Source organism: Myotis daubentonii, chromosome 1 (genome assembly GCF_963259705.1).
Source record: "Myotis daubentonii chromosome 1, mMyoDau2.1, whole genome shotgun sequence".
Classification (NCBI taxonomy): domain Eukaryota; kingdom Metazoa; phylum Chordata; class Mammalia; order Chiroptera; family Vespertilionidae; genus Myotis; species Myotis daubentonii.
Window position 1 is genome coordinate 184,928,848 of NC_081840.1, and position 10,854 is coordinate 184,939,701.

Below are 10,854 nucleotides of genomic sequence, written 5' to 3' on the forward strand. Positions count from 1 at the left end.
AATTCTTAATCAGTTGTTTGAAAAAATAAATAAATAAAACTGACACAACATTTCAAAGGTTACTTGTCTACAGTATTTGGTGCTGTTTGTCTGAGGGGCTCTCTGGTGGTTAGGAACTCATGAATGTGTATGCTGAAAAGGCTCTGGCCTCCTACCTCCTGAAGGGCCTTTCCCCTCCAGCCTCTGCATAATTATGTGGGAGGAGGGGGGGGGGGGTTGTGGTTGGCTGCAAAGCCAGGAGTAAGCAATTCTCTCAAAAACAAATCCTGAAAACAGACTGTCCCTCCCTATCTGACATCATGTTTTATAAGTCCTCCTGTCTCAAAAACACCCAAAACCACAGAATTCTTCACCGGGGGCGTTTTGTGGGGTTAAGAATATGCCTTTGTTGCTCCCTAATGGAGTCTCCTGCTGGTCTCAGAAGCCTCCAGTGGCAGCAGGTAAGTCCCGGGGGCCCCGAAGGGAAATGCCTCCCCTCTGAATTATTGATTTATTCAGGGTTTAGAAAACCTGCAGGCATCAGATGGAGCTGGCGGATGTGGCAACGTGAGATGGTTATTGGAGTAGGAAGAATGGTTTGTTGGTAGCCTGGCAGTGGGCCACAAGACCCACTGGGGTAGAAGACAATTCTAGAATTTTTATTTTTTGAAATTTCAAACTTTTAGACTTATTTTTAATGAGTTTACATATGTACATTTTACATATGCTGTAGAACACATGCTGAAAACAGATCGAAAATTAAATGATAAGTAAATAATATATAAAGGGCACATGCTCACATTTTTTTATTGATGATATGCATGGAAACACACACACACACACACACACACACACACACACACACACACACACGGAGCCCTTGCTGCAGAAGTCTGAGAGGCATGCGATCCTGTTGACGAGCCCTCAGGGTATCCAGTGCTTTCTCCCCGAGATCTCTCTGAGCGGTTTTGCTGAAGGGAAATGGCAATGACAGAATCAGCAAAGCCCGTGGCTGGGGAAGATGTTTCCTTCTGTTCCTTTGTTGTTTTGAACGTGAACCGATAAGATGTCTCATGATATATGTTGTTCCTTTTGCTGGGCCTCTAAGGAGGGTGTAGTTGAACAGAAGAGCTGAAGTAAGAACAAGACAACCCCATGCCTGCAAGATCTGTTTTAGATCTTTTGTAGATCAGGACCCACTGGATAAAGGGGTATTTTACTCACATAGGTTACTGTGTCTCTTCTAAACTCACGCAGCCAAGCTTTGAAAAAATATTAACCCTGCAGGTAATTTCAACATTTACTGGTTACTTATTTAGACATTTACTGGTTATTAAAGCCTATTTGGTAGCATGATGAAGATCAAATGAGATCGTGTACTGCCTTGTCTGTAGTGAGGGCTTGGTAAAGATTAGTCTCATTATTATGTTTTATTATTAGTATTAAATGTTATTGTCTGACATAGCTCCCGCTTGGCCTAACTTCCTCGAGGTGGTTCTCTAGCTACTGGAGGTTATTGGGAGCCTGGGAAATTTACCCGCTTTACCCTCTCTCCAGGCAGGCCTGGTCTTACTTCCCATGGTCTCCAGGGGGCGCTCAATTCTCCTTCCTATGCAGCGTTCTTACTGGGCAGGTCCCTGGGAATGCGCCATACTGGCCAGGTTGCTTGTCCTTCAGGAAAGGCCGGGGTAACTATTAGGGCTGAGAAGCCTGCATTATAAAAGGCGATATCTTCCTTCTTTGTGTCCTGCTACCTTTCAAAGTGTCAATAAATATTTATTGAATTTAATTGCAGATAAAGAGAGGCAGTAACTTTAGTTTAAAAAAAAAAAAAAAAGAAACTTCCTAAAGGTAGAATATGAGACAATACCACAGGCAGGGGTGGAGAGGAAACCTTTGGGGTTTGCTATTCTTCGGACAATACTACAGAGTTTCAGCTTAATCTGTCCACATGGAGTCTGTCTAGCTGTCCTCCTTCCTCAATACAGAAGGCTGCGTGGTAGGAGGGGAAAGGCCCTGCATTTGGTGGCAGTGGTGTGGGCAGGGGTGTGACGGAGGAAGACCCTAGGCCTCATGGGAAAATGAAAGTAGACAGTCTTGTCCGTGGCAGGAAGTCAGCTCCCAGGTGCAGAAGTGTCCTGAAACCTGGAACTGTGCCATGTGCTATGTGCAGAGCTAAGGGGCCTGAAGGTCAGCTCTTGGGGGCAAAGGGCTGCCTGTGTCTTAGTCAGCTTGGGCTCTGGTAACAAAAAGCCATGGACTGGGTGGCTGTTTCTGGAAAAGCACGCTGTAAGTGATAAAATGCTCGCACGTGACCATTATCCTGTCTCACCCCAAAGGGCCAAGAAGAAACGGGCCTCGGGATCTGGGTCACTCAGAAAGAATCGATTGGAGGCAGACAGACATTCGACCCTGACTCCAGTCTATTAAATAGGCATAAAACACCCACCCGATGCCCTTACTGCAGGGATTAAGTGAAATAATGTGCGTAAAGCACGCTACATACGGCCTGGGCTATAGAAAGTGCTGGGGAGGCAGGAAATAGTGCAGGGAAGGGAAAAAAAAATCCCCCTCTGCCTATCGTACGTTCTCAGCTGGGGCCCTGTAAACCAGCCTGGCAAAAGGCAGACCACCAAGAAAAACAAACAGAAGTTCACTCACGTGTGCACCTACGCAGGGGCACACCCAGTGACGAGCAACCACTGTAGAATTTGAGCTCATACAGAAAGGGGTTTGGGGCTCGTAGGCCAGGGAGGTGAGTTATGGGGCGGTGTCAGGGGGAGAATGGTAGCAGGTTGTTTAGTGAGGCTTAGCATGCCGACCCAAGTCAGCGCCTTCTGAGTTAGTAGAGGTTGTTGGGAGTCCTTCTCTCCCTGGCAGGGAGAGGGACATGCTCTTCTCAAACAGAAATGTCCTTTGCACAAGGGGAACGCACGCCCTGGTTTCAGAATTCTCCCTGTATCTGCTGGTGCTCCAGGGTCTTAGCTCAAAATAACTCCGATGCCAACGGGCCATGTCCTGGGGTGGCATATCCTCGCAGGCTTCCACAGTCACCACATATCCACACCAGAGCTCTCAGGTGGTTCCTGCTCCCAAGGAGTGACCTGCTGGGCCTCCGCCGCCAGGAAATAAGCCCAGAGGGGGCGTCCTCCGTGTTCTTTGCCCTCAGAAAGGAGGCTCACTGGGCCCGGGGGTGGGGTGAGGCGGGGGGTGGTAAGGGGCGGGCCTGCTACAGCTCCTGGAGGAGGCTGCGGAGTCAGCCACCACACTGCTGAGTCAGGATCCCTGGAAAACACCTCACGGCCTCTGTGGACGACAAATTAAAGGTGTTCGCCGGCTAGCAGTGGGCCGGGGTCCAGCAGGTCAGGAAGCAGCCAGGATGGTGAGGATGTCAAGTTAACCAGAGCCTGATTTCCTAGGACCCAAGTGGCTGTTAGTTATTTCCGCTTCAGGCTTTTTTGTTGTTGCTTTTGAACATTCGACCTTTGGACCTAGACAGCTGTGCAAGGAAGGCACTGTTCGTGTCAAAGTCACCCGGTGTTGCATCCAGTGTATGGATCCTCTCAGCAGATATCTTATGAGTTAACCGCTGTGAGTCAGTAAGGACGAACGCAGTAGGGGCAGAAGTCTGCTCCTTATATTGAATCTCTTCAAATAGACTGCATTGCTTGACAGCCAGGCCTTTGTTCTACTTTTCTCTATATCTATTTGGTGCTCAGCTCTGAGCATGGTGGTAACAATAAAATCACACGGAGGGCTGTGTTCCATGCACCATTTTATTTATTTAACTTGATGTATATTTTTTAATTTATTGATTTTAGAGGGAGAGAGAAACATCGATTTGTTGTTCCACTGATCTACACATTCACTGGTTACTTCTTTTTTTATTTTTTATTTTTTAAAAAATATATTTTATTGATTTTTTACAGAGAGGAAGGGAGAGGGATAGAGAGTTAGAAACATTGATGAGAGAGAAACATTGATCAGCTGCCTCCTGCACACCCCCTACTGGGAATGTGCCTGCAACCAAGGTATATGCCCTTAACCAGAATCGAACGCTGGGCCCTTGAGTCCGCAGGCCAACGCTCTATCCACTGAGCCAAACCGGTTAGGGCCATTGGTTACTTCTTGTACGTGCCCTGACCAGGGAGCGAACCTGCAACCTTGGCATATCAGGACAATGCTCTAACCAACTGAGCTACCCAGCCAGGGCCCAGACCCCATTTTAAATGCTTCATATATACCACCTCATTCAATTTCATAACCAGCCTTAAAATAGCTTTCAATGTTATCCCCACTTTCTAAATGGGGAAAATGGGGCACGAAAAGGTTAAATAATTTGCCCAGGTCACACAGCCAGCAAGTATCAAGGCCGGGATTTCAAACCCTGCCTGCTCTCGTGACCTCTGTGCACGCTGTTTCCATGGTACATAGTTGGTGTCAAATGAATACAGACTGAATGACCAGGGCATCGTGTGTGTGTGCGTACGCGGCTCTTTGTATGAATTAAGAAGTGTCCCCTGTGCTTTCAGCGCCTCGTCATGGCCCCGTGTGTGAGTCTGCTGGTCTTTCTCCACGGAGTCCTTACACTTCAGATGGTGAGTGACGCTGCGCCTTCCCACTTCCTGCCCTGGCGGGGCTCCTAGGTTGACCCAGAGGAAGAGAGTCATGCGCTGCGAGTCTACAGGGCGTCCAGATTTCTGGTTTTCCGTGGTCGGCAAACTCATTAGTCAACAGAGCCAAATATCAACAGTACAACAGTTGAAATTTCTTTTGAGAGCCACATTTTTTAAACTTAAACTATATAGGTAGGCACATTGTTATTAACTTAATTAGGGTACTCCTAAGGCTTAGGAAGAGCCACACTCAAGGGGCCAAAGAGCCGCATGTGGCTCACGAGCCGCGGTTTGCCGACCACTGAACTAGGTCAGTTTTCCCCCCATTCTTGCCCCTTTTTATATCCATTCCCTCCTTCAAGAAAGGACCTAAATTCATTTTTGGTAAAATGAGGGTGACTAAAAGTCACTTAGGAGTCAGTACATTTTCAGAAATAATGTTTACCTTGCTGACTCTGTCTCCGAGGCGGGGAGAGTGGGAGTCTAGGTTGGGAGGCCCTTCTGATCCAGGATATCTCCACAACACAGTCCACGGGGGGACATGTAGGTTTAAGTTTTGCTTTATGATGCAGAAGGAAGAGCCCAGAGGCACGGAGGGAGGTGGAAGAGAGAAGGATGGAGATCTGAATGTCTGCCTCTGAGGCTTCACCGTTCGGCTGCTCTCCTTGCCTTTCCTTCTGCCTCAGAGCAGCCCTCTTCCTCCCCCTGCAGCCCGTTAACACCTCGTCAGCCCTGAGGGTGCAACGTACACAGCACTTCCCTGGCCCTCGCCCCACCCTCACCTAAACTCAGACACACTCATGCCTCCTCCTGCAGTTATTTTAAAACATATATATGTATTTTTTTATTTTTATTGATTTCAGAGAGGAAAGGAGAGGGTGATCTAGAAACATCAATGATGAGGGGTCGTGGTTCGATTCCCGGTCAGGGTGCATGCCCAGGTTGTGGGCCCGATCCCTGGTGTGGGGCGTGCAGGTGGCTGACAATCCATGATCCTCTCTCATCAATGATGTTTCTATCTCTCTCTTCCTTTCCCTTCCTCTCTGAAATCAATAAACATATACTAAAAAAAGAAAAAGAATGAAGAGTTAAGGGGTGGGATTGGACAGTTCAGCATTGGCTGTTGCATGGATTCACTCACTGAACGCCCGCTAGTGTCAAGTCTGGGCTCAGCACTTCATTGTCGTCCCCATGGGAGGATTCAATAGGAGGTGCTCAGCGGACACCACGTACGGCCTAGGACATGGTGAGGACCAGGGTTGTCTGACATGCTCCATGCCACTGTCTTCACCTCTTTTGGAGTCATCAACCCCCTTTGAAAATCCATGTGGATCTTCCACCCCCACATGAACATTTTGCATCAAATGTCATGCAGACCTTCTAGAAGTCCATGGGCCCTTAAGATTCAGGAGTGCCGCCCTACAGGAAGGCCAACTGCTGTCCACTTCCCTACAGCGAAACATGAAGAAATTGTGCTCACACCCACACCTCTCTCACTGTTCCAGCTGACAAATCAAACAGGACTCTTTTTCCAGCCTCCAGCCAGCATTCTGGGTGGCCGCAAAAGTCGGCTTCTTTGCTGTCTGTCAAAAGTGAGGTATCTTAGAGGAGTCCAGCAGGTAGAAATTCTGCATGAGATGCTGCTTATTCAGACCTGTGAGGACAAGGGAGGAGGGGCGAACAGCAGCGGGGAGTGGGGCATCCATTGATTTCTCTTTCTTATGATGCTGGGACATCAGGGCCATGCCAATATGTTAAATATTGATACCTTTCCCCACTCCTGCAATCCCAACAATCCAGAAAATTTCTTGTTCTTCCCACAAACCACCTGCAATATCTATATCCTTTTGTCATTTATATGTAATGTGCATTTTGTATTTATGAAGTAAAAGATATATATATATATATATATATATATATATATATATATATATTCCCAGAAATGTATACACACTTAACTAATAGCTCAATTGATGTTTATTTCTTTTCAGATTTAACCCATTGGAATGAATAAATATTCAAAGTTTGTATACAATTTTGGGAGGATACTCTGTATATGGTATACATGCCCTATGCCATTTTTCTTTCCTTTTATCTCTGCTGTGTTCTTTCCTTTTTAAAAATTGTAACTATTTAGAATGACATCTTATTCTGTTTTAATCTATGGCACTGAATGTGAAATATTTCTAGTGTCAAGTTCTATATTTCCTCTAGGGAAAGAGCTACAGTAATTGTGTGTTTTCTACTTGCTTGTGGTTCTGCTTCATTTTCTTCTCCCCTCCCCCCTACACACTCACAGACATACTCATTTCTGCTTTTAAATTCCTTCTAGCCACCACTTCATTCTTAGAAAAACAGCTTTTGGGCTCTTGATTGCCTGTGGTAGCAACTGGAACCCCTCCGTGAAAATGCAATCATAACCTCATAGAATATTAGTATTGGAAAGGGACTTGCAAGTAATATTTTCAATCTTTCTGCTCCCCAGGACTCCTTTTTCTGGCCTTTTAGCTACAACCAAACTCCCTCCCACAGGGGTTTGATGTTTTAAGAATCTTGTCTATCAAATGCATTTTGCATCTCATATTTCATTCCTTTTCTTCACTCTTCATAATCAAATAATCTCTTACTGGACATGCTCAGTTAGATTACTGGCACTGGTCTTAGAGGATGCATCAATTATGTCCCATAGATATCTATGTCAGTCCACAGCCAGAGCTTCTGATTGGTTTCCTAACACAAAACACACAGCACAAAGTCTCGCCTCCTCCTTCCCGCCCCCCCCCCCCCCCCGCACTGTCACAAACCAAAACATTGTTTGACTTGGAACTTCAGCTTAGGATCACTCAGAGCAGGGCACATGGACTTCACTCTGGATATTCGTTTGGGGCTGTCACAGGATTGCAGTAGGTAGATGGTGTTTACAGGGGCCCTGAGTAAAATGCAAATTGTGTTTAGTACGCTCTAGTTAAGATAACTTGGAAGTGGGCAACACTTAAGATATTTCCAAACAATTTAAAAAATGTCTAAATATCAGTGCGGACAAGTCTGTAATCCAGATAAATCGGTTATGATCACCTTATTTCCTAAGAGTGCAGAGACAGATATTTTTGTACCTTACTTTGAAAGTATGAATGGAGTATTCCAATCCTTGCTTTTGGAAAGGAAGCAACAGACTGAAAGAAATTAGGTTCTGAGGCAACTAAATTCTTCTTTTATAGAAAGGAGCGTTTGGTTTGTCAGAGGAGAGCAGTGACAGCAGTCCTGGGCACAGAAAAGGCTACTACATATTTCAGCTTCTGGTAAGTCATAGCATATTGCCTTTCCTAAAGCACAAACTGAGTTACCTTGGGTTGTCCTGTGGGTTGTAGCATCGTTAGCAGCATCCCTGGGCTGTCCCCTACAGATGCCCTACCTGCTATGTGTGACAACCAATGATGCCTCCAGGCATTGCCAAGTGTCCCCTGGGGGGCGCTGCTCCTGGTTTAGAATGCTTGCTTTAGGTAATTTACAAAATAAGTCCATATTTGAATTGTAGAAGCTTAGTACAATGGTAATATATGAGGGACTGGTAAAATCTGAGTGTGTCTGAATTCTTCAAAATTTTGTGTACTGAACCTAAGTAGAAATGTTTTGGATTCAGGGAAAAAAGTTTTCTTTGTGTTTTCTTTTTTCATATGAAATACCTCTGTCATACTAGAAAAATTCAGTGCTGTGCTGAGTTTAGAAGTCATAGCGTTGAAACCAACCACTTGAATTCTAATGCCATCCTAAAGAAAACCCTAAGACTAAAATGGTGCCCACAATCAACAACAGAAGCAATTAGACGTGTAGGGCATATTGACTAGGATGTTTGGGGCTCCAATTCCTGCCCATAAAGCTCAGTGTTTCCCTTAGCACAGCCGACAGAATATGGGCTCAAGAAAAGCTGTGACTTAACTCACATTTGCTTGCAGCACTTAACTATTCTAACAGGCATATGACCTATGATGATAACTAGGTCAACAGAGATGAGAAGGGTATAAAAATACCAGGCCAAGTTGACTGGTCCTGGGGTATATGTAACATGGCACAGTTGTGCCCCAAAGATTTTTTTGTTGGAAATGTCCTAGCATTGGGTCACATTGATAGTAAAGGAGGAAAATAAAACAAAAGGACAGAAAATACCTAGCCCATCTTAACTGTTTAGTCAAAGCACCATCATGGAAAGGACTCAGGGGGTGGGTGGTAGTGACCAAGATGTACACAGCAGGGTCTAAGGGTACTTTAGGACCTTCCCACCTGGCTACACTGATAGAAACCCATCCTCGTGGCTCGTGTCCCTGTGTTCTAAGTTTGCATCTGAGGGGACAGGTGACATTCAAAGTGTAGGCAGATCACCCTGGCCAGCGTGGCTCAATTGGTTGAGCATTGTCTCGTGCACCAAAAGGTCGCCTGTTCAATTCCTGGTCAGGGCACGTACTAGATTGCAAGTTAGATCCCCATTGGGGTGCATACAGAACACAACTGATTGATGTTTCTCTCTTTTCTTTCCCTTCCTCTTTCTAAAATCAATAAAAATATATATTTCTTAAATGTAGGCAAATCAGGAAAAAGCCAAACCAGTCTCCTGATTTAGTCCAATTTCAGCCACAGCCTACCTGTTGCATGTCATTCAGCCTTAGGACCCCCCTTGTTTTATCTTCTGTAGGAGTTACATGTGCATGGTCTCCCACCCCCCACTCCTTCCCCAGGCTCTTTCAGGCCCAAACTCTGTCAATTAGAATGGTGCCACCTGTGTATTCCAGCCAGGACGTGCTTTCTCTAACTTGGTCTCTGTCCTTCTACTTACAGCCAATTCAAAGATTGAAAGGGGAACCAGAGAATGCTTTTGACAGGAAGGCAGCCAACTTGCTAGCTCTGTGGACTTCCAGTGTTTTTGGAGCGCCAGATAGAATTAGAACCACTGTCAACACGGTGGCAGGCTTCCAGCTTCCACCAGCGCCTGTCATTCCTAGACAAAGCCCGCCCACTCTGACTCCTCCCGCGCTGGGGAGCACAGCTCTGGGAGGCCCTGTCCTCACACCCGCCACCCAGTCCAAGATATTGGAGAGCAATGGAGAGGCCTCTGTATCCGGGAACCTGGGGAGCTACTTCGGCATGTCAGCCAGGTTGTCCCTGATACCCCAAGTTCTGACTACTCCAGGTCTCCCCACAACGGGAGCACTTCGCAGCACCAGCTTCCCCGCCTCGCCCACCACTAAGGAACCCCGAGGAGACATGTGACCTGAAATGCTTAGTCCCCCCCCCCCCCCCCCACCGCCTCGGGAAGAGACCAGACCCACACCTGCCAGGCCCTGGCCAACCACCCCTGGCAGTGTATCCTGTGAACATGACTATTTTCGTTATGGGATTCACCTCAGTCAGTCACCAACTCCTCTAGGAATGAAATTCACCCATAAAGAAGCTTCACTGACCCAGGAAAGTGATGTTGGCACGTGCCCCACAACCCTGAGGCAATTTCTCATTGTTAACCTAAAAATAAAACAGCCAACTTTTAAATCACCTCTGCACTGTTATGAAAGTTTTTTCAAAAGCTCATTTCAGGCAAAATTGGGAGGCCATAGGAATCTGCTAACTGTTGCCCTGTCCTGCCTTTTTATTTTTGCATTTTCTTCCTGCCCTAGGGATTGTTTCTCCCAAATCTGGAGAGATTCTGCGGGTGGTCATTTACACTGTTAATCCCTACAGTTCTTCAGACTATTGCCTTAATCCTGATCTCATTCGTTGACGTCCAGCACTTGAGCTGTGGACTCCAGAGGGACAGAGATAGCCCAGAATGAAACAAACAGAACAATTCAAAACTGCAGAAGGAAAAGGCTCAGAGAAAAAAATAAATTGTGCAACCAGTTCCTAGATGATCAGGCAGAGATGATCCTGGAAGAGTGAGATTAGAAACTAAAACTATAGCCCACCAGGCAGACAACTGTCTTTGAAAAGCTTCAGCAACTATTCAGTTAGCTATGGAGCCACTGCCAGAGACTCACTCGGAGATTTTAGTGGGGTCTTGTGTGCAGCAAGTAAAACGAAGAAATCAGAGCTGACTCATAAGGAAGAAGTTATCTGACAACAAAAAGGGATGTTACTCTACCCTTAAAATGAAACTGGTTGTACCAATCTTTTTTTTTTTAATTGAGGTGTGTCTAATATTTTAATTCTTTAAAAAAATCTTTATTGTTGAAGGTATTACATATGTCCTCTTTTCCCCCCCATTGACCCCCTC

General features: G+C 45.9%; 1 protein-coding gene across 2 annotated transcripts; it reads left to right on the top strand.

Annotated features, from left to right (window-relative positions):
* Positions 1–338: 338 nt before the first annotated feature.
* Positions 339–10,130, top strand: LOC132227236 (uncharacterized). 2 transcript variants are annotated; one of them, XM_059682123.1, is made up of 4 exons: positions 339–440; positions 4,512–4,577; positions 7,814–7,894; positions 9,426–10,130. In XM_059682123.1, exons 1-4 carry the CDS (start codon positions 399–401, stop codon positions 9,855–9,857), a joined length of 621 nt encoding a protein of 206 aa, XP_059538106.1. In that variant the 5' UTR covers positions 339–398; the 3' UTR covers positions 9,858–10,130. The 2 variants fall into 2 exon arrangements, with proteins under 2 accessions (XP_059538106.1, XP_059538115.1); XM_059682132.1 differs by lacking the exon at positions 339–440 and adding an exon at positions 3,465–3,578.
* The last annotated feature ends 724 nt before the right edge of the window (positions 10,131–10,854 follow it).